Source organism: Solenopsis invicta, chromosome 3 (genome assembly GCF_016802725.1).
Source record: "Solenopsis invicta isolate M01_SB chromosome 3, UNIL_Sinv_3.0, whole genome shotgun sequence".
Lineage (NCBI taxonomy): Eukaryota > Metazoa > Arthropoda > Insecta > Hymenoptera > Formicidae > Solenopsis > Solenopsis invicta.
This window is the reverse complement of record NC_052666.1, coordinates 23,108,907-23,133,962: the sequence shown is the minus strand read 5'-3', so window position 1 is coordinate 23,133,962 and position 25,056 is coordinate 23,108,907. Positions and strand designations below refer to the sequence as shown.

Below are 25,056 nucleotides of genomic sequence, written 5' to 3'. Positions count from 1 at the left end.
TTTGTGGGAAACCATATTACTATTCATGTTTCTCTTTGATCCATTATGTAATGTTATCATATTTTTATAAATAATATCCAAAGTATTAAATATTTCATAACATTGAGTCTAGAATCGATTGAATAACACAGTGACGAATGTTGAATTTTTAATTTGAAATATTGATTATATTAACAAAGATATTGTACGAAATAGTATTAGCGTCTTTTTTTTAATAATAATTATATTATAAATAGAACGTGGTATAATTTTTACAGTATAATATTATGATATATTATGGTATAATAAAAATGTTATACTATATTTTTTAAGAAAAGCTAGAATCTTCTTCTTACTTCTTTTTCTTTTATTTTTTTCAAGATTTTTTCCAAGAAGAGATTCGAAAATCATGACTCGTGACCCGAATCTTTACGGCGTTATGTCGAAAAGTTTGGTTCCTCCAATAATACGTTCGCCGCAGACTTTTTTACGTGCCTCGATCGGAAAAAGAAGTCACGAGAGCGATAAGGTATTGCGCCTCCTTGCGCCGCACGGCAAATCCAGGATAATCCTCTGAATTCCTGCGGAGACAACGAGAGACAGAGTTTAGTTTCTAGGTGTGCATGCGACCGCGTAGTCGCACGATATTCCTTGCACCCCCGCAGTCTTACCCCGCTCTTTCCGCCGTACACGTATTTAGGTTTACGCCGCGTAAAACCTGCTCGACAAACCTGCTAAACTCGGAGAAAGAGCGCGGAGGGGATTTTTACAGGCTGCCTCTCCTTCTTACCTCATGTGAGAGGGCATAGATCGCGGGAGCGTCTAAATTTACGAACCGTAAACTTACGGCTCGGTTGAATGCGAAATCTTGGAGATAATGAAAAAAGCTCTCGACATTTAACTTTAGTTTTACGCAACGTTCGGTTTTACGACTCAAAAATTAACAGGATTTTATCTGGCTAATTAGAATTTTTACATGGGCAAACACGCGTTTGATACGCAAAATTATTGTTATTAAGACGCCAAGTCTAACGTTTTAAAAAGACTGATAATTTTATTTAAATAACAAGAAGGCTATACACAGTCCAAAGCAAATCTGTGCGCTCTATATATAATTTTTTAGATGAATTTACAAATATTTACAAGATTCCCTAAACTACGCGTCATGTGTTTTGCCAGACACTTAAAACGTAGTTGTTTTAGGAAGAATCAAGAAGTGTAATATTACAAAAATAAAAATTGTTAATCAATTTTAATAATTTTTTATGCTTATAGGCATCTCTGCTGTTTCTCCTTATCTCGAAAACTGTAAAGAAATTATTGCGAAAAATATCACCTCGCTCAGATAATTTTATTTCATATAGTTCAATGAAAATGCCAATGATATCAATAAAGAATATTTTATTAAATTAAGAAAAAAATTTTATTTATTTTTAGATATGAACTATTAAAATTTGGGTTTCTATGTTAAATAAAAAATAAGGTCTCTCTCAAAGCACGCAAGTTTTGCCCAAGCAAATTTGGTAAAGCTATTAAACCTTTCCTCGTCTCCATGTAAGGTCGTTGCGGGCGTTGTGCAAACTGTTCATACCAAACAGCTCTTTACATTCGGCTAGCCTGATGAAAAGTTCCAACAAAAGTTTGCAATGTCTGTCCGGCCGATTCGCAGGCAAAATCCCGACGGAGGTCGGCAGGAAGGGAATAACAAAGAAACTTCGCAACTCTCTTTAAGTCAGGAAACGAGGGGCTACGACGAGGTTCCTTGCTCGAGATCTACAGACCGCGCGCTTATATTTCTGACCATTAAAAAGTCCGTCGAGCGACGTATTCTTACGAAGAGAAGTGTGAGAAAGATGTGTTGGCTATAAACGGTTGCTTTCGCGCTTCCGCAAAAGTCATGAAGAAAAATTGGCACTCGAAACGTCACGAAACGTTTAATTTTAATCAATTAATTGAAGATGCTTGCTGCAAAACAGTAGGCCAACCCACATTTTGTAAAAACCGAGTAAATAAACTCTAAAGTAAATCACTTTAAAAACTGGAGTTTAATCACTTTAACTTTAGAGTTTATTTTCTTCACTTTTACAAAATGTGGGTTAGTCCATTGTTACAGCAAGCTCTTTAATTAATTGATTAACGTTAAATATTTCATGACTTTTTCCTATATAATGTTTTTTTTATTATACATATACCATAAAATTATTATTATTATTATTATTATTCAAGTGTTGATTTCTCTTCATAATTTTTGTACAAGTGAAAGCAATTATTTATAACGAAAACATTTTTTCCGCAATTTTGTATACAGTTAATTACTTTATCTTTAAAATTTTAATTTTCTTTGTTTTTACAAAATACCCATTAGTCTATTGTAGCAGCAATCTCTTCAATTTTTTGACACATAACGACGCAAAAGTGTTAAAAGATGATTTTAAAATACGTTTGTTAAATAAGTTATTTTCTTATTAAAAGTTTATAACACGCTAAGTTTTACAACGTCAGTTTTACAAAAGTAAGAAAAAAAATACGTCTTGGCGTGAAAATTTTTGCGTACAGCCCGAAAGACCGCGCCCGTGGAAATATTAGCGATGCCGTGTAATGTATTTATAAGAGTTAATCTCGGAGTGGCGCTGATAAATATATGTAGCAGTGTATCTCCTGAATGAAACAAGTGCAAAGATGAAAATCTTTTGAGCTCGAACTTTCATAAAATTGCTCGCGTCTGTTGGTTCTAGGAGTGAGCTCCTTTCTACGCTAAAAGGCAACGGAGAAGAAAGTACTTATTGCTAGAAATGAAGAACAGAGGAAGAATGGTAGGAAATGCTCCATCCATATAATGAATTCAGTTTGAGGATGCTTTCCGCGCGTAAAGATCAAGCGCGATACTGCTCCTTTCATCCCTCTATTCCGATTGAATAAATACGATCCATAATTTCGCAGCAATAAAATTCTCTTGTTGAATGTAAAAAGTCTTCCGTGGGAGTCTCTTACGGACGAGATAATCATCAGCGAGAAACGAAAATTATCCGTTGAATAATTGTCGAATCGAATCGGCTTGACTATAGCATTTATCCCTTGCATGATGATTCGCAAAAGTGTATTTCCCAAGCTGTTTTTTCTCCTGGCTTATTGCGCATTCTAGTGGGTAAATTTCACGCCATAACCCTTTTACGATCTTCGTAAAGCCACGCCGTTACCACTGGTTCTGACGTTAAAAGATACACGTACCGGTACGAACGCGAGCATCGCACACGTATCGCTTCACTCACGCACAACGCGCTGTAAAAGAAAAAAAGAAAAAGCCAAGAGAATAATCAGCGAGAGAAACAAAATATACTCGGAGCTCTTAAATTTTCCTACCTACTCGGCTGCCGCTGTGAAATTCACTGCGGATCTGTAAGCGGAAAAAATTTCTAGGTCGAACGCGAAGGAGGTGGAGTCCGCGAGTTGCGTATAGAAGAATTTGAGAATAAATTTTGCGCTCTATGGTCGAATTAAATTCCACGGTATGGCCGAAAAAAGCCCCGTGTCCGACGAAGGGAAAGAGAGGAAGACAGTATAAACCGAAATGGATTCTCCACCGGAAATGCGGTATGCGATGATCGCTTGTTTCGCGAGTGTGTGCACCAAAAAATTGGATACAAAATGTTACACCAACTTGAAAATGTATTTTACGTTGCTCTCGAATAAGACACTTTGCTCGCGTTGACTTGTCTGTCTCGTGAAAGGAAGATACACACGCAAGTCAAATTCACTGCTTTAATGAGGAGATCGCATATTGCCTCTTGAAATTCAAATGAAATACGCCAGCAATAGCGAAACGTACGAATAATTTAATAATTTTTTTCATTTTGTCCTGTAAGATTTAAAACATGCTGAGTGTCAGTTGAAGGAAAAGCGTCGGTCCGTTTATTTTAGCGGAGGTTCGTTTATTAAGCGTCAGTGATATTGAATATCTGAGGCACATATCTTCAAAGGGATTTCCTATTCACGGATATTTCCTATCCCCAGATATTCCGCGCATCACAGGCGAGCTAAGAACAATGCACGAAATTAAATTCTTTCGCGTGTAGAGAAGCTATGCGGACACGGGTACCGTGTAATACCGTCCGATTCTGTTTTTTCGCATAACAAGTAATATGTGAACGCGGCTCCCCTAAAAATTCGAAATATTCACCGGGACATGTCGTCGATTTTTTCGCGCGGTACATATTTAATCTCTCACATCACTGATTTAACCCTTTCTGTCCCAATTTCCCTCCGCGAGCAAACCGATTCATTGACGTTTTCGTTCGATCGACGTTGAATTGAACGGCGACGTCAACGAATATCGGAGACAAATTCGAATACACATTTCCGGTTAAATGAAATATAATAAAACAAGTGTTTACGACCCCGTGCAACCGCATACAATAGCCGTGCGATACGCAAACGACGTGACGGATGTCTATCCCTGCGCGCGCGAGGGTGATCGTGCAACGGCAAATGGCATGTGATCTGTCCCCGGATGCCAATCGTTGGAAAATTTCGGTCGTGGTAGAATGGCTGGATCAATGTTTCGCGAGTTGGCTGCATTGGCCTTCTGATGGGCAAACCGACCGCTTGCGCATGCAATGCACGAATCGTCCTGGACATTCCACTCACTAACTGTCGGGCATGCCTTCTTTTCTCTCAGCATTTCGGCGAAATGTATTCTCCTTTTTCTTCTTCACTCTTTCTCTTTTTTGTTTTACATCTCTCTTTCTTTTGCTCTCAACACAATTTCTGATTAAAACACATTGGAATCGTCGCGGTTAAAAAATAGGCCTAGTCTTTCTTCGAATTCATTTTAAATAATATTTATCCGACTTGACTTACATCGACTTTGCTTCGAATTTAAAAAACCTTTGTTTATGAATTATAAACTTTTTTTACACTGTTTTCTACTTTATGGAACGCAAGGTGTGAGAAACCGAATTAACATTATCTTAATGTAAACAAAATCTTATAAAATGTTATTATAAAAATAAAAATTTCAAAATTTTAATAATAAAAAGTGTACTAAACTTGAATCACCACTTACAATAACTCTAGGGTTTAATGTTTCACGCATATAGAGCACATATTATCAAGGTTGTAACGGGCACGAAGAAACGGTTTTGCTGAAGTTTCTAAAAATTTAGCTAGATACAAATTTAAAAATAATTTTGTTGCATAAAATAATAAAACAATTATTTATATTCAAAGATGAGCAATGCTGCAAAAAGTTTTATTGACCGTCCTATGTAATTGTTTTGATGGTCTAATAAAAAAAAAAGTTATTTTGATTTGTGTTTGCACTGAGAAAAAAATTTAATAAATATTTATTTGATTACTCGTACTAAAATATTTACTTAAGGTACATATGTACATAAATATTTACTTAATAAAAAAATGATAGTTAAATTAAATTAGCGGTTCTTGTACTAAATAAATATTTATTTACATTTAATAAATATTTCATTGCAAGTATTCGAACCAATATTTGTCAAAATTTAATAATTTTTTCCTCTCAGTGTGGCTAAAATGTTTTAGGTACTTCAGTAAAATCTCTTCCTGTGCCCTTATACGTTGATGGCGTTGAAAAAGCTGAAAACACAGCGGGATATCAATGGTAACGATAACGACGTGGCAACAAGTGCTTTTAACGTTTCTTAACAGTTATGCTCACTGCATTCTTGGGGAGGCACTCGACATGCTACTCTCAAAGGACTATGCCGCAACAGTTTTGCGAGATGATAAAGCACGACGTGGCCAGTTGGTAAGACAGGCAGAAAATGCGTCTTACAATACTCGGACCCTATTCAAATAAATTCTTAAAGTAACGTTTTGTTTGTCAGTACCGCATTCTTCTCCTCTGCCTTCTCCGGCATTATCGGCATGTCTGTTTTCTTAGAATGTTATGCTCGATCTTTTTTAAAATCCAGTTTTCTTTCTACATATAAGCGCGGTATCCTTACCGTGCAATCCTTACCTGTACATTTCATTTTCTTACGAAGATCTTCCTACGAAACGGATATGTGTAAGATGAGTGTAGTATACGTCTAAAGTAACCATCATACGCGTCGTTAAACTTTCACAAATTCAAAGTAGAGACAACTGCTTCTTTTACCTGTGTTTCTCCTATACACGCATCACCGGCGCAATGTTTTATTCGCCTTCAGTACTTTCCGGGGATCCAATTTTTCTTCGACATAGCATACCCTGAGCCGGTGAACAAGGGATTCTTCAAACTTTCACGCAGGCTCGCAACAAGTGAATTTCACTTAATTTCGCGCAATATGTTATGCAAGCAATACCAGAGATGTAATTCGAACGATATAACGCCATGTGAAATTACTACGAACGGCATTACCGCGCGGGCGATATGCAACGCGAGCGCATACCCTCCCCCTTCTCCATTCTCTCCTTCTTTTTGCTCTGGGGATCGGTGGTAAGAAAGCTCGGGGGGAGTACCCGATCTGTCAGAGCCAGCTGCTGGAGGGCGAACTACTTGATTTACGCCTTTCTTCCATCTTCGCTCACGGAACATCCTCTTTGCCTTTCTCCGCCTTTCTCTTATTCTTCCTTTGAATGCCCTATTTCATCAGCTTAATTCGCTGGAGGCGCGTGAGTGGTCCTAAGTGTTATAGGCTAACTTTTATCTTACTTTTTGCGTGTAAACAGGTTTAAATATGAGTGCCGTCCGCCGTGAAAATACGGATCGCGCCGCGGCGGCAATCCTCCCATTGACTACGAAGTTGGTCGATCTTTCTACGCACCAAAGTAATAATAAAGCCTATCTCGGAGTGTACGAAGGTTTCGACTGATTCGTTACCCGCATAACTTTTGCCTCTTGAATATTTCCCTGCAGAGTCTTAACGAGTTTCTGATTCTTAGAAAGTTTCTTAGGAATGATTATATTTGAGGCTTGTAGTTGCAAAACTCGTTAAAACCACTGTAAACTATTTTCAGCAAAGACAGGAAAAACCAATTGCTCACCTATAAATTAATGAACCGAGATATGTATTAATTAAATCAACATGCTTATTTAAGTAATAACAGATGAAATTATACATCATTATGCAATTATAATATAATCTGAGAATAGTCAGCAGAGCTGTTTCTTTTATATCTCAGCGTTGGAAAAATAAAGCTCACATTACAGTTACATTTTTTTACTGATCCAAAATCCATACCTACCTTTCTTTCGGAGATTTCGAGACGATTAAGTAGTTAATCAATCTGGCCAGTTTAATACTGACACTATTAAATTTCTGTAAGGGAAAAGTAAAAGTAAGATATTCTAAACTAGATTTACATTTGTGTACTCGTGATATCTATGTATCCCGATCTCTGTTTAATTATTTCCGTTTAGACTACGTGCCCATGAATATTCTCAAAGTGACAAATAGATCTAAAGTGTAAATTATATTTCATAGGTTATAACTTTATGGGACACGTTTTTATGTACGTTACAGATAAGCTTTTTCTACGGGGAGAGATTTGCGACGTATAATTTTTTAGGGGTTACATAGAGAGGGTGGCTATTTTGTTTGTTTGCACTGTGGTTGTGAACTGTGGAGCGAATCTGTTTACTACCCAGTGTTGCGGCGCGGTATAAAAAAAAGACTTTTGTCCGCACGGAGAAAGATGATAAATTTCTGATATAAACTGCCTCCCCGGTTTCATATTCTTTCCTTCAAAAGCTCTTCAAAGGCGTTCTTACTACCACCTGCTATCGCAGTAAATTACAGACATGTCGTCTGTCATCAGCTGCAACATTGCCTTCAACGCTGTGAAATCATGCGAATGTATTTAATGTAAGAAATGAGATTTGTTAATGAATTGATTTTCTGGAGCTGTGACGTCAAAATCTTTAACACAGTTATCGATGCCATGTCTGTGAGACCCATTTAATTTATGTTGAGTAAAAGGCATTAATTACTTTAAAGGAACTAGAGATGTATGAACTATTTGAATATGAATCAAATCAAATCAGATAATATTTGATTCAGATTTGAATCTCTATGAATCCGAGCTATTCAAAAATTTCAAATCTATTATAAGAGTTTTTCAATCGCATGTATTGACAGCTTTCTAAAATTAAAGTGATTTTTTTATCATATAACTAATGTTGTTTTTTTAGATACAAATTTTATTTATTATTTATGTAACGATAATTATTTAAAAGTTACATTTCAATGTTTCGATTTGGTGGCAAAAAGTTTTGATTTGCACATCTCTAAAAAAATACTAAATTTATTTTAACAACAATAATTCCAAGTTTATAATTGAATGACAGGTTTAATAGATCCCATCTTTTAAATAAATTTTAAAGATAAAAAAAGGTTGTGTTTAATTATGTGCCTCTTTTTTTCGTCTCATCATATATTCTATTTTGAACAGTATTCCATATCTTTTTTTAAAATTCCATTACTCTCTATATTTCTTCCTTGAAAAATTGTTTAAAAAAAAGTTGTAAAAAGAAGCATCTTTATTTTGCTACACCTCACTATATTTCACTGCGTTTCTCTTTCGAAAAATCGTCTCGAAAAAATTCCAGAAGAGACGTTTGTTCTTTATTTTACGAAACATGAGCAATAACGTAGTCAAGGTTCATACGGAACGTTCTGCTTTCTGTTTCAGCGTCAAGACAGACATGGGTGCAGCCGGTGCGGTGTCTAGGCTCTACATTGCAAATGCGAATAAAAAGGACAGTGGGAACTATAGCTGTGCCCTGGCGAACGTAGCAGCAGCCACTATGGTGTCCGTCCACGTGCTAAACGGTTTGTTTCTTTATGTTTTCGCTATATAAATTTTTCTCGAGAAGTATATTTTTTGGATGCCACGAAAGTGAACGCTCAAATTTTGTGTGACGGGAGGAATTATGCAATTAGCGAGCACACGTTTTTTTTTTTTTACAAGAAAATAATTTTTCACGCGCGGTTCGAGCGCCCCGGGCGATAATTTGTCCGCTGCGTTTTCTTATAATTGTGTATTAGAGAGAATTCACCCGACCCAAGCAATCAGCCGCGCTCGAAATCACAGTTAAAGGATCAGTCTCTGCTCGTGACCGATAACGGCGTTTAGCAGAGCCGAAGGAGAGCGGCGGAGGGTGCCAGTCACCTTCGCAGGGGCGTGAAACGCCTATCGATATAATTTTCCACCCCTTTGCACGGTCGATAATTGATTTTCCACGGCTTTTCAACGGCGCCAATGCCTATTACCGGTTCCCCTTTTCTTTCCTGCACCGCCACCCGTTTCTCGGCTTGCCGCCCTCGTTCGTCTCACGCTCCAAGAGGTCGGTCGCTCCGTCGCTTTCTTCTCCGCACATCTTCTTGCACCAATCGATCGTGTCGAGGAATACAAAGCTGTGATTTCATCAGGGTAAATAACCGGCGCCGGACGCGACTGAGACGGAGGCGCTGCCGTTGACGGGTTGCTCGATCGCTCTTCGTGATCTTCACTTGGTCCCCATTTCCGTTTTGTCAACGAGTTTGTTGCGCCAAACACAACATTCCTGACTGTATTAACAGAAAATGGACTCTCCGGCTCTCGCGATACAAAGGAAAATGATTGAGAAATGAAGTGGCAATCATATGTACACAGGGCATGGATAAAATATTAATAGAATTTCTAATAACGAAAACTAATGTGAATATCTGGAAATACTGATTTTATTAATAAGAAATTAGCCCACTGTTTGTCTTTATAGTACAAATTCTATCCTTGTTAGAATGAAATCGCACAATGCTTGAATAGTTCCAATAGAATGGAACGTTGTACTATTCTTTTAACAGAACATTTTTCAGTTGCTTACACAAATGATGGAGAAGGAAATTTGCTATTCTCATTCTATTTTTCAAAATTGTTCTCCGTTCTCTAAAACTTCAACATCTTTTCCGGTTAATGTAATTCTGCCTAATTTAAATATGGTGGAATCATGAGCGATTTCGAAGGAGAAAAAGAAGCAATTTTCTTCTCCAATATCTCCCTTGAGAGGTGTTTTGCTAGAAAAACGATATAACATAGCATGATTGAGTATTCAAACATTGTATGACATTATTCCGACAAAGGATAAAATCAGGTATCGAAGATAAATTGTGGGCCAATCTCTTATTAATAAAATAAGTAGTGTATTTCTCAGATATTATATTGTTTACCTCTTGTATATACATATATATCAAAGTGTCATTAAGATGCATTTAAAATGCTGCTTTTATTCTTACGCTGTCTCCCGTACTTATTCATGTACTTTTTGTTTCACGTGGGTAACTTGTGCTGTTTCGTGTGTCCGGACTCCGGTCTAATACTGGCGCATGGCGTATTCATAGAAAAGTTCGTTGAGAATATTCAGGTTGACCCATTTCTTTCTTCAGCAAGCCGGGCTTGTCGCAAAACTCCTCTTCCTTTTGTAATCTTCTTCATTCTCACGGCGTACTCAAATTAGCGTTTAAAATGTGCATTACTCCCGTAGTGTGCTAATTCTTATGCTTCTAATTTTGTTATGGAAGCAATGTAAGAGAAGGAAAGTTTTATTGCGGGGAAACCAGGCGCGGGGCGGTAGAATTAATTTATTGTGTTGATAGATAGTTCATTCATATTCAAAGTTACAAATAACTATGTACAATTTGATGGTAAATAGACAAATACGATCATTCTTCGGTGGAATTAGCATGGATAAATATTGATGCAATTTCGTTCGGGTTAATCAAATTCGATTAAATGACTGAATGTATTGTCCTAATTTATCGATACGCCATCCGTAATCCGTAACATTGCTCGAATATATTTAGCTCGAATTGTTTTTCTACCGGGCGTGCAATTTTCAGCTTTCGCCTTTGATCCGTTGCCGGATGATGTTTTCGCCGTTTTCTCCCTGGTGCTTTGCTCTTTTATCTCGCGATGACGTAAACCACGAAACTTTCGTATCACGACGAAATAGCACGTAAGTCGAGTCGATGACGCGTGCTCTTGTGGGAAATGCCGCTAAACACGGACTTTGTAGTGGCGGATAGGCGATGCCACTGCAAGGCGGTCGATACTGTGGGCTGGGGGAGAGGAACGTCTTTCGAACTTATGGCGAAGGAGCTCAACGAGTTTTCACGGCGGCTTTTCGCGCTCGGGGCAGAGCGGTTCAGAGACGCCGTATCTATATAGGGGATGTGCATTATTTACGGCGGATTACCTTAAGTCGGCCCAATACGAGAGTTCGATCTTCTCCAGGTAAAGTTTGACGAGAGGAGCACTCAAGGAAATGCTTGCTCGCGACGTATAATCTACGTCTAGCTTCTTTTAGGAAAAGAACGTTAATATTGTAGTTCAACGAAAGATGACTATTTTTTAACACCAGAATGAGACTAGTTATTTCTCATAGTTTCTTGAATGCTGAATATAAATTTGGCTTCCAAATTGCTCTATTACGTCACAGTTTTGAAAAAATTGCAATTAAAGTTGCAAAAAATAGCTATTTTCACGTACTTTATCATATTACAACTATGATACGTGATGTGCTGGAGTTTTCTTGGAATTAAGTATGTTGTTAGGACTTTCGCTCTTTCAAAAAGAATTTTTCACGTCGATTATAGTTAATTAAGTATTCATGGTTAAATATGGAATATATATATGTGAAAAATTTCTATGCGGGATATTTCAGACTATCCGTACATCTCTTTAAAACGGAGAGAATGATTTTTATCAAAAATCCTAAAAATTTTGCTTGATTAAATAGAGTGCGCTCTATCGAATAGTGATATTCTCAACTTTCAGTTTCTACCAAAAATGAACTATACAGACTGGGTGTTGGATTTTTTAAGCGTAACATATATTTTTTATCGTAGATTCAGATTACACGTCAAATTGAAACGAAATTGTTGTCTCAAATATTGTTTTTTAAATACATCTATTAACTTTAAAACGATCTCAAAAGTAAATGTAAAAAGTAAACTTAAATAAAAAGTTACTGGTGGTAGTTTTGGAAAAAAATTCAGGCACACGTTTCTCATTTTTTTTTACAATTCGAATCAACAATAAAAGGTATTGTATTCTCTTCATTTTAAAAGGGAAACTTTATATGTGAATTTTTTGTTAAAGTTCAAACATGTTTTAATTTTCATTAGTTGTACTAATTTCATCATTTTTAATTCGTCCATTTTAGCATTAAAATCGTATTCAATAATAAAAAAGACTTCTAAGTATATAAATTTTTGTAAAAATTAGAAAATTTTTTAAATTTTGATCATATGAATCCATTTTGAACACGTCACTTTTTTAACATTGGATTCGTATTCAGTGACCTTAAGTTAAAAAAAATATATTTGAAAGCAATTTGTTAAATCATCAAACATATTATTATGATTTAATTCACATTTTTTTTGTAGTAGACCCTATATTTAATCATGAACGTCTTTATTAATTAAAACGGACAGCAAAAATTCCTTTTGAGAGTTAAAAGTATTTACTTAATTTTGATTGCAATAAAACTTCTCCAGCACGTCACATCGTAGTCGCAATATGACAAAGTACGTGAAACTACTCCCTTGTAACTGCTTCAACTGCAAATTTCTCAAAGTTGTGACACGATGGAGCAATATGGTGGCAAATCGGGATTTATATTCAGCTTCTAAAAAAAAAACTAGAAAATGACTGAGTTCCGTTCTAAAGTTATCCTTTTGTTGAACCGTGTAATCTTCGACAGCTCAGCCGTTACTCCGCTGCTCTTGCCGCGAAAGCTTGATCAGAAAGTTATGATTGCGAGACGCGGTGGTTTACGTCAGGTGCTTCATTTGTTATAGATTTGTATGCACGTGCCCTTTGACATTTGCTCCTTAGCTAAACGCGCTCGATCAATACCATGGCTGCGACGAAATTCTTAACTATGTTTCTCCTACGAAAACACATTACCAGCAAAACAAGCGTCTTACTATCTCGCGCACGAGATGAGCCGCGTAGAGTTAGAGTTAAGCCACCGTTACCATCGCGATGAGTATGCGGAATGCGCAAGTCAGAGAGTTATTACCGTGGGTGTTGTATGCCAGTAACTACAAGAGCGATCATAATACTGGAAGTAATGCGAATTTGCTTGACAAGTAGTTGGACGCTCGAGGCTCGCATTCGAAAGTAGTTTCTCGCAGTGGCAAGGGAGTCGATCCACGTCCTAAAATTTCATATAGCTCTATGCATCGCGAAATGTTTCGTACTTCCGCGACTCATCGGTTCCGTTTATGCATGTGATTGCCGCTAATGATGTCCGTCGGAGTGAACAATTTGCCGAGACGGAGGGGGATTGTGGTCATCTTTGATCATCGCGGCATGAGCAGCATCCTAATGCCACGATCAATCGAAGATCGATTCTTCGCGCCGTGCTTTGCATGAAATGGCTACCGGATTCCAAATGTTCCCTCTTTACCGGTAATAGCCTCGGAAGCTTGCAGCCATCTTTGGCAACAGTTCCAGCAAATTATGCCACATATCTATATGCCAGATAAAATAGATATTTGAAATGTTACGCCCTCCTTTATTTCATTTACGTGAAAAAGATAGAATAATATTGCAGAGCTCACAAATGTCGTAATATTAATATTTAAATAAACTTTAGAGTTCTTCAGTTTAATATGCAAATTTAAACCGCACTTGTTGGCGCTGAGAGAATGCGCTGGGTATAACAGTTATATACCAAACAATAAAAGCCACTGCCTCTGACGTAGAATCTACGAAAATGAAAAAAGAAGACGGAGTGATTTTGGTTCTTTCCCGGTGAAAACGCTTGACACAGTTATACACTTTTCACGTTGTTTCTTTCTAATTAATACACTTTTTTAACAATATAATGGCCTCTTTGCTTTTTAATTATTCTCGAAATATGCGCGCGATTATTAGTTAGGTGCAAGCTGGAGATGTGAAGCACCACTACTCGGTACTATCTTTTCGCCCGAAGGGCTTTCTCGCACGACACTTCTTCTTCTACTCGCTCTCTTACTTTTTGATCTTTTCACTTTCGGTCTCTCCTCGTAGAAAATTAACGTTTATATTCCGAGTAAGATATCTTTACCCTTGTAACGTAGACGTGCTTCGCGCTTCGCGGAATAAAATATTCAACGATAGAAAAATTCAAGTAGAGAGAAAGAGACAGGAGAGTAAGTCGGTAGCACGCCAAAATGATAGAAATAAATGTGAAACGGTGGAATGACCAATGGATTGACCGGATGAAAGTGATCGATGAAAAAGCGGTGAAGGAGCGCGTGAGTGGCGGACGGTTCGCTCTCGAAAATGAGTAGTTCTTGGCCTAGTTTAATGCCTACGAGGAGACAAGTGACTCGGAGTTGGTGCGGTAGTTGGCCCCGACGTATGTATGTGCATTCACATGTGTGTGTGTGTGTGTGTGTGTGTGTATGTACGTGTGTAGAAGCGGGGGTGGAGAGGTTATTTCGCGGGGTGTCACGCCCTACCCATTAATAATCGTAGCCGCAGGCTCCAGGAGGACTACACGTCGACCCGCCTCTATCCCTCCTATGACACGGAAGTCTGCCCTCGCCTCTTCGGCATCACTGCGCTCCGTCGACTAACCTTCTCTCTCTCTCTCTCTCTGTTTCTCTGTCTTTCTCTCTTTCTCTTTCTCTCTCTCTCTTTCTCTTCTCATCTTCGCGTCCTTACGTCGTCGACGTAAGGCCGGGCGTGAGGAGTTTGCAAAGCTCTCGTCGCAAGATGTAGTTAACAGGCCCGCTCCGCTCGCGCTCGCGCGCACGGCCATGTATAATACACAGAGGGAATCTACGGAGGGCGCTTGACAGCTCATTTCGCATCTGCCTTTTTCGCCTTTTCCGCCGTGGCGATTCTTTAAGTCCCCGACTCGGGCCGCCCTCCTGGAGCGCGACGGAAACAGAAGAAACTGATACCTCCAAGGCGCCGAGTGTGTGATTAATCGGGCGGTTACGTGGAATATTATGCAATTCTGGAGCCGGTAGCACGAATTAAAATTTACGCTCGTCCCCCGTGAAGCTAAGAGAAGCAAAACGGCATCAATTAATTTTACTATACCGGAGCAAACGGTTGCCGCAATTTGAAATTGAGTTTAGTGTACGGTTCCCCTTCAAAATGTGATAGATATGTTCACACTGAAATTACGGGAGGTTCTATTAACATCAAACAAAGTCCTATGATCGGCTTTGGTAAATTTACGAAGGTCCGAATATCCTATTGAGTACTTGCACGATGGTGCAACGTGATTAGTGAAGTCAATGAAATTATGCCGAATTTGCACGCTACATTACGAGGTATCGCACGTATGTATGCGTGCGGCATATGAGTGATCGGCTGATTAATTCGTAATTAAGCAGAGGTCGAATAGCGAAATACTCTGCATAATCCCTGTCAAATGAATAAATTTTCAACGATTTAGTAAACTATTAAATATTCACCATCTGAAATGTACTTTGGCCTTATTACTCTATCTATCTTATTATACATGCACATACATGTATGAAGGGTTTTTTTTTCGAAAACCAAACAAGTTTAAAAAGAGTTAAATTTTCAAAAAAGTAAACTTCTTATCTTCAAACCATTTATTATATAAATATGGTAATTATTCTCTTGATTATATTTTAAGGATTTGTTTAAAAAAAAAAAATGACTTTCTCGACTTGTTTAGTCCTGCGGAAATTTTATATGTACTACTTACTCATTTATTCTATATATATTTCCCGTTTTTTGCTTGAAAAAGTATTTTTGCCTATATAAAATTGTTCATGACATGACGCTGTTAACAGAGAATGATTTCGCGCCATAATCCAGATTTTTAAAAAAATTATTTATCTTTTGTAAAAAATCCTTCATATATTTTCTTAAATTGAAAGTAAGTTGTACATGAAATTGAATAAACTTTGCTTGTGATGGTTAAGAGTATTCCAGTGCTTTGCTGCATTAACAAAAACATTTTCAATAAGGCAAAATGTGAAAGGAGACGAAATGTCTTAGTCCAGTGAGGATTCAGACGATTCAATTAACGAGACGAAAATCCGGGATTAAGAGCCGATTTACCGGGAAGGCGCGTAAACAGAGTTGTAAATTTTTCTCCTACTGGGAGAGCGTTTAATTGAATCTTGGGGAGAGAGGCAGTCGTTCGTATGACCAGCCGCTAAAACTGCTACGCGGATCGCATGTTTTCGACTTCAGAAAAACTTCAGAATCGATTGTGCCAAACGTTCAATTGTGCCAAGAAAGCAAAGATGAATTATAGAGTTAATTATGAAGTCAGCGAAGGGAGCGGGAAAAGAAATGGTATGCGCGATAGAGATTCCAAATAATGAAGATATCAAGTTGCGTAATCTGGTTAGTTGTCATATGTATCTACATACACTTTGCATACATGTATATGCATTTGGCACGTAAACGCATAGTATTATAATATAATATTACATGTTATAGTATCAAGTGTGTTAAAATGTATATTACTATCCTAATTGTATTCATAATTAAACATGGTTACAACGTTGGATTACGTGTGAAATTGCAGAGAAATTTGCTGCGTTTACAGCGTGCACGCACGTGGAAGATCGTAAAGTCTAGTATACGCTATCAATTGGACGAAATATGAGGCATAGATTAATTAATACGTAATATAAACATCTTTTGATTATAAATTACAAATTCATTGAATTGACTAATGCGGAGCAAATACAGGACAATCCTTTCCAAACGTCGCGTTTGTTTCAACTAATAAAATAGTAAATTTTTTTTAGCGACAGGCGGTTTCGATCAGCCATTTACGAAATTCGTGTAAACCGCAATTCTTGTCACTTTTGAATGCTACGGCCGACCGTGAGATTGCGTCGCATTTGATATTTTACCACGGATTTTATGGATGACCGAATTCGCGTTTATATTTTGAATTTTTGGACAATTCAAAAGCCAAATACTAGCGTGGGCAATCAATGTGTGTACCAATCTTTTGGTTTTTATCACGGTACCCCGTGACAGAACAAATAAAAAGATTGAAACGTTATTCCATTTGGCTGCTGCGGAATATGTTTCGCTTGTTATAGCGGAGAATAGATTGCTTACAATGTATATAGTACAAATCTTTATTTTCACTGTAATTATTTTTACATTGTTTGACACGGATTTTAGTGACACGGATCTTATCTAGAAACTAGATAAGATGTTTATTACAAGCTTTTATTGTCGCTGAAAATAAATTTGTTAATGAATATGTTCTATCACGTTATATTTTTGACAAAATTGTGTGTGTGTGTGTACTTGGCATTTTTTTTTAAATTTTTGAAACAGCAAAAAATGTAATATAATAAGACAATTCTATAACAAATTTATTTTATCGAAAAATCTATAAAAGTCACCTATTGTATTGGCAGAGAAAGTTACAGTTATAGATAAATTAAAAAAAAAGTTAAAATCCATGAATGAATAAAATCCTTCGAGGATGGAATAGTCAATTCAATTTGAATAATTTGCGTAACTATTTCTACACGAAAGGAATGGTTTTGCTGAAATGTTTAAAAATTTAACCAGACATAAACCTGAAAATAATTTTTGTTAAACTATCCAAATAATTATGTAGGGCTATTTAAACTGGTTGCCAGAATGTTAAAACTTTCTGCAGCGTTGCTCATAATCCTTGAATGTTCTTCATAACTATTTTGATGATCCAACAAAATTATTTTTCGATCTGTATCTAACAAACTTTTTAAATACTTCAGCAAAATCGTTCTTTCCGCATGGCTTATAAATTTGAAGTTGAGTTTAAATTTAATTTGTTTAAGTGACGTATGCAAAATCTTTGATTTGAAGAACATTAACAGCACAAATAAACTATGAATATAATTGCGATGTAATTAAAGTACTATATTTATGTGAATGTCATATTGCAATTATGTTTTTTAATTAAAACATACTCAAAAATGTTATTTTTGACACTTTTAAGCTCAGTTTTCTCAAAAATACAATGTGATAAAACAATTTATTGTAATTAGCAATTTAATTATTTTTTTTAGTAATAAAATATTTAAAAATTGTTTTGTCGAAAAAATTTGTAGTCTAAAAAACAGTTTAAATTTGCTAGTGCTACACTACAAGAAACATTTATTTGACTATTTGCAATGAAATATTTACTTACGGTACATAAATATTTTATTCAGTAAAAAAAAATGGTAGTTAAATTACATTAGTGATTCTTGTACTAAACAAATAGTTATTTACATTTAATATATTTTTTCATTACAAGTATTCAAACAATTATTAAAATTTAGTACTTTTTTCTCTTAGTGCACTGGACATATTTCCGGACGCGAAACGAGTCTTTACTTTTCCTTGCATTGTTAAACTTGAGACATTGTAGCTAGACGAATAAATATTAGAGGCTCGTAGTATAGCATGCTGAAAGCAGAGGCTTAAAATCACAATGATAGTGGAAACCGATAATTCTCAGAACTTAAAGCAGAACTAAAAACAGAAATGTAATTGAAAGACAGATAAGTGAACAAATGAAATGTTATAATAACAGGATGTTTATCGACCAAGTTTGAAGTAGATGTTTAAAGTGGAAATATTGCGCTCAGTTATTAGCAAAGATTTCACATGTACAATACACGTACTTCTTTTAAAACCTTCCGTTTTTCATCACTTCAGAAATCTTTCTTACTATTAAATTTTGAACCGGGAATGCAGTTTGTTTTCATCCTCGTTCAAGAGATGAAACTTTTGTTCTCGTTGAAAAGATGAAACTAGTATTACCTCATCATGGAATATAACGAATGCTTTGTTTGAAGGACGGCGATTTAATAACGCAAATTTTTGCAAACACTCAGCAGTATTAAGCTCTCCCGTAGGCCATAATTTGGCGTGAAATATAATATGTTAGAATACGTGTTTTGGAAAAATGATATTGGATTTTAATCCGCCACATTCTGCCCGTGATGCAATATCAGCGAAATGTCGAGGGCGGCGAGCGACGATTTTTCGTAAACATTTCAAATGTTTTCCAAAAGTTCGATCTGCGGCCAGATAAAATTTGATACTTCTCTCCGCAAATAAAAGTATCGATGGCAGGGATGGAGTGGGGGGGGGGGCAGAGAGCGTGTTAAATTAATGGCGTTTACATTTGTTACAGGGGAGAATCCGGCTGCCATGCAACACGGCGGTACCACGGCCCCGAGGGCGACCTTTATCTTCACCGTTGTGATATCACTATCATCGCTGTTAAGGTGACCGTACTGACCCCGGTGCATTTTGGACCTACGATCCGAATGGTGCTAACTTTCTCTTTCCCCCATGGAGACTCATGCGGCCGGAATGTCTCTCCGAAACGGACGGAAACTTCAGGACCTCCGCTCCTTTCGCGCACGCACGACACATGCGATTAGATGCGGACTACGTAGAACGGATATAGATATTCTCGCTCAAAAGAGGTGCAAGTACGTGTGTGCGCGGGGATATCGACGGGGACATCATCCGAATCCGTTTCGATCGCGGAATTAACTTTTGGACAAGTAGCTTCACTGTGAAGCTACGGCGTCTCGTCGCAGTTTCGTCGCACGGCGCGGCGAGACGGCGTATATCAGTTTCCACAGAGCATTTCCGAGTATCTCTCGAGAAACTTGACTAATCGCTTCCAGCGGCGATCAATGCGGGATTTGCGTCGAGGACGAATAGCGTTCGCGCTCAGAAACGCACGCTGTGAATTTCAGGAAGAGAGATAGAAACTTGTGACGTCTCTCCCTCGTGTTTGAGCTCTCGGTACTAACGTGTTGACGCTGCATTATTAATGCATACGTTATTTACACGTCCGCAACGTTCAAACGCGGATACGTTAATTAAGAGACATTCCGTTCATGTGATATGTAACGCCCAACTATCTATGACACGTGTTTCGCGAGTGCGCGCTGAAAGAAAAAAAGAAATAACCAAGCGACGATTCGATCGATTGCAATCGAAGACGTCTTCATTTCATCGTTTTATCCCCATATCGCAAAGAATTTACAGGTTACATGCCGCGAGATAAATGCATTCTGTTTGTTACTGATTTAAATACTGAATTAAATTGAGGAATGCATTGTTTCCAATTTTAATGCATCATTTTTCGGAGGGTGTGACAACGAAAAACTGTTTATCGATCGAAAGAGACGAACCTTGAGGGTAAATGCGTTTTATAAAGTTCGAAGATTTGGAATGTATATATATATATATACTTTTATATATGTATACTTATATATATATATTTGTTGAATTTATATTCTGTCTGTAAATTGTTATGTACTTTTAGAAATTAATTATAAGATTTCTCGAAATGTCGAACGACACCGTCCAAAGAATTCGGCACTACTGACTATTGTGACTATAAATTAAAAAAAAAAGATTATCTTTTCTTTCGACCGAATCCGTGCAATTACATAATTACCCTCTGTTGTTTTTGTAGAGTAATAAAAAAACGTTTCCATTCTCTTAGCGCCAAAATTTTTGATGGCTTTGAACTAACTCCACGTATATCTACATATCATCATCTACATTTTAATTTTGCATTACAAGATGCAAATCTTTACAACAAATCAAAGCTTATCTTTTTCCCAAGATCAACGGATAATTGACATTGTAATTTTACGACCAAAATTTTTTCGATCGCTATTATTCAGAAATTGCAAAACATCGATTTTATCCGATTAGTGTTATTGTTGCTCGATTTTATCTGATAAAATATGGATGCAATATTTTCGAGGCTCGCAATGGCTCAAAGAAATCGACGCCTTTGTCGGGCATAAAACAACAATTGCGATACATCGCCGTTGTGCAGCAGTAGTTTTCATGCTCGCAGTACGAAAAATACGCGCGATGAACGTGGCCGATGAGGATCTATTCATCGTTCGTCATTCACTTGAAATACACCTGATACTTACGAACATCAAGTAAACTCCGTTGCTTATCAAAAGATTACGCAATCATCGCGAATGTAATAAATGTTATTTGTGAAAATTTTACACGGCCATTTTTCTCTTCCAGTTGTTGAGTACATTTTTATTATAGCCTGCGAATCACGCTATGCTTGGATAACTTGTGAAAGTTTTGTGGTTTTAGAGTTGTTACTTTTATTTTTATTTTCTTCTGAAAATATATGAAAAGATACATACATACTTACATGGAACTGCTTCTTACATACAAAAGTAGTAAAATATTATATTGATTTTTGTTTATTTTGTTGATTTTTACTTTTTATTTGATGTGAATATTAAGTAACAATTTATATTTCTTACAAAAATGCAGGTAGTAGCGTAAGTTATTTTAAAAATAAGAGACGTGAACAAATTAAATTGCTTTATATTATCAAAAAAGTGTGAAATTGTAGAAGAATATTAACTTTTTATTATTCCGCGGTAAGAGCTTTCAATTCATAATTCATATCTTGTAAATTATATATGTTTCAAAGATAGTAGATCTATTTGTTTAAAATGGATCTGAAATTTAATTAGGAAAGTTTAATTTCATACGAGCAAATGTAGAATAAATTCGAAAAATGCGATTTAAATTTATCATTCAATCAAGATATGCTGACGTTCTCAAATATCTCATTGGTTATCGGAAGATTACAAAATTATCGAGGATATATTATAATTTGAGAAAATTTAACGCGATCATTTTTCTCTTCACGTTGAGTAAATTTTTTATTAGCCTACAAATCACGCTGATTGGATAAAACTCTTGAAAGTTTTATGTTTTTAACCTTGGTACTTTTTATTTTTGTTAAGAAATATAAAAAAAGATTTATACACACATTTTTATATAAAAATCTTTTTTTATGAAAACTAGTATATTAAAATATTATACATTATATATAGATTTTTGTTTATTTTCGTTTTATTTGAGTTAACATGTTATACAATGATTCACATATCTTATGGAAACGCAGGTAATAACATAATTCATCATTTTAAAAATAAGAGACGTAAAAAAATTAAATTACTTTGTATACGGAAAAACCGTGAAATCTTATAAGAATATTAGTTTTTTATTACTCCGCGTCATGCCTTTTAAATTATGTTTTAAAGATGTTAGATCTACTTGTGTAAAGTATTTCTGAAAGCTAATGAAGCGATTGGGACGATAGTGTACGAGGAGATGTAGGATTGTAAATTCAGAAAACTCGAGTTAAATCGGCAAACACGCGAGCAATATTTGCATTTCCGAAATTTTCCAGTTCGCACGGCATAGCGCGGTAAGTATACGATTGCACGAGAGAGTGTAATGCAGATCGCTCGGGCGGAACTGCAATGTGCAGGCTCGGGACGTGTGGCACTGTAAAAGCGCGACAAGTCGGACGCGGATCGATCGGGCAACAAATTACCGATCGCGCCGATGGAAAATGAACCGTTAAGCAGCCCCTACCTGACAATGACGTACGGTTAGTTTGGCGTAAATCAGTAGTTTCTACTCTCGCGGCAATGCCCCTCCCCGTTCACCGGCTGTAATGTGATAATTTAACAGAGGCATTATTGCACGAGCAGGTGCAAAATATTTCAACGAGGCGCGTGCGGCCGCGCGCCCGATCCGTTACTACGCGAAAGCCACATCCGCGTCCGCGTAACCAGCGCCCGCGATAAATTTAATTATTATTTCGAGCGAGAGATAGAGAGCGCCCGCCCGAATCCCGGATGAGTATCGGAATGCGTTGAATCGTAACGACGTCAGTGCGCGATTTTCACGAGCAAACTTTCCGTGCACAAAGTCGCGTTTCTTTCTCTCCCCCTCCCTCATTCCCTCATTTTCGCGGTTCTTCTCAGTTTATCGTCGGCTTCTTTCTCGCTTCTCGCTTCTCGCTCTTCGTTCTCCCCCCTATCTCTTAATGGAAGCTTCGGGAGTGAGTCGTCTGTTCTATTCCCCTGTTTTTGCAGCGCGTAAGATTTAGAGTAATTTAGACGGTCTTAAATCCGCGTGAGTCCAATTATGCGAATTAATGTCAAGCGTGCAAACTACGACTGACAGTTTTATAACTACATCGGTGGCGCAAACGTAGATTTTACACGTGAACTATTCGCTGTCGCTCGCCGACAGGCAACACGACCGAATGTCATCAGTTTCGATTGTTTGCCTGCTCCACGTTTGCCCCGCGCTCGGAATTCATTTTCGAAGAGTACGGGAGAAAGCTTTCAGTCGCGAGTGAATATGCATCGAATGTATCGTGTTTATTCTCAGAAATATTTAGGGCCTAGGACTTACCGGCCGTTTTCATCAATGTAGATTAACTTTGATCCCGGTTTAATTTACTCTTTATCCTTTTCTAGTTCTAAACATTGGAAGAAGGATAAAAAGTAAATTAAACTGGGATCAAAGTTAATCTACATTGATGAAAATGGACATTAGAGAATTTGATTAAATCTCTATTGAGAATAGTTTTATTCCAATTTTTTACTTTTTTTTTGGAAATTTATTTAATTATTTTAATAAAAATGATACATGTTACCTAAATATAATTGTGGTATTAAATCTGAAAGGGCAGTTGCCTTTCGTTAATTACCAAAGCGAGCCCCGAAGATATTGGTGTATTACAGTAGTAAAACGAGATAATGGACCATTGGATAGCATTTCTATTGATGAAGCTTGTGAAATTTCCGTTGTTGAAAGTTATCGTTTGCGTGAAAATAATATATTAATGCAAAATATGATTAAAAATCCATTTATTCCGCACATATATAGCATTTTATTATGTACGTTTTATTTGCGAACAATACGAATACGCGATTGGTAGGTTTTGATATCAAGGCGAATTTATACGCTTATCTCCACGCACACCGCCTTTTAATGGTCCTTTATTTAGAACATATTCTGCGCCCGGCCTCGCTAATCCTCAGGAGATTATCTCTAATTAAAGGTGGCCCTCCGGAATGAGCACTGTTTCGTTTTTAATATTTTCTCCTTTGTTTTTTTTTTCTTCCTCGTTGCCCGGCCAGCTATACCCCGGCTATTGTCCACTGTGCGACGTAACGATTACCGTTTCCGCGCAAAAGTCTCTGGATAATATCATATACGCGCGGTGGCGCGCGTTGTGTATACGTCTGTGCGCGCAGGGGCGCGAGATTGCGAGCGAAATAATCTACGTGTGTTCGATAATGTAATTCGAAATTAGAAGTTAAGCCGCGCGGGCAGCTACATAATTTCTGAACGGTGGGAAGGACGTGCGAAAGTGTGGTGTATGCACGCCGCGTCATGCCGCGTGAATTTGCGCGCGTGCATGCACGTGTTCTCCAATATATTCTATCATCATTAATCATATTTCATCCCCATGCATCCATACTAATGTATCCACGATAACGGTTAAAGCAAGTCTGTAAGCACATCTGTACGTTATTGGTACTACTATATCATTATTAATGCGATTAAAGCGAACGAACCCATGATGCCCAGTCGTCCATCAGCAAACGCAGCGAGAGAAAGAGCGAGAAAAAGAGAGAGAGAGAGAGAAAATGTGTGAGAGAGAGAAAGAGATAGGAAATTCATTCAATGTCGATATTCACTGTTCATTATTTATAAAGACTTGAACGCAAGATACAATAAAATGTATAGTACTTAATCACCGAGTGTTTACTCATTTCTCCTTCTCGTCACGCGGCGACAGTACTTTTCATAAGATAATAAAGAATAAGCATTGTATACGCCCAGCGTCGGGCGCCATTTAAATAGCTAATTGCCCCGAGTTCTCTCTGTCGCATGCATTAATTCCGTTGTGAAAAAAATTTGATGAACTTTTATTAATTCAAATTATGTTCTGGAGCTCGCGCTAGAGGGAAGGAAAAAAAAACCGTCGGCAGAGCATTACTTAGCATCCATTACGAGGAGATATCCCATTAATTCAGCTCTATTGCATTCTTTATAGCCACTTTATTCGTCGAAAAGAGAAACGAGCTCGAGCGCAGGCCTCGGAATATGACCTTCTTTTTTTTTTACCGATTATCCTTGGCACGATCGCGGAAATCGATGCCACGCCGGAAGTTACGTAAATCGATATCCCGCATTTCACATTCGCGATATTTTCCTTCTTGTGCATAACCCTCTTACTTCCGAAAAGCGCAACGCGATTATTCC

General features: G+C 37.2%; 1 protein-coding gene across 7 annotated transcripts in view; it reads left to right on the top strand.

Moving 5' to 3' along the window:
* LOC105194268 (peroxidasin) overlaps positions 1-24,544 on the top strand; it is a 188,667-nt gene extending 164,123 nt beyond the window's left edge. For all 7 annotated transcript variants that reach the window (XM_039446833.1, XM_026137252.2, XM_039446832.1 and 4 more), the window contains 2 exons: positions 8,626-8,765; positions 19,100-24,544. In XM_039446833.1, the coding sequence (XP_039302767.1) occupies positions 8,626-8,765; positions 19,100-19,197 (238 nt within the window). In that variant the 3' untranslated portion in view covers positions 19,198-24,544. The remainder of the gene's footprint in view (positions 1-8,625; positions 8,766-19,099) is intronic.
* Positions 24,545-25,056: the final 512 nt, after the last annotated feature.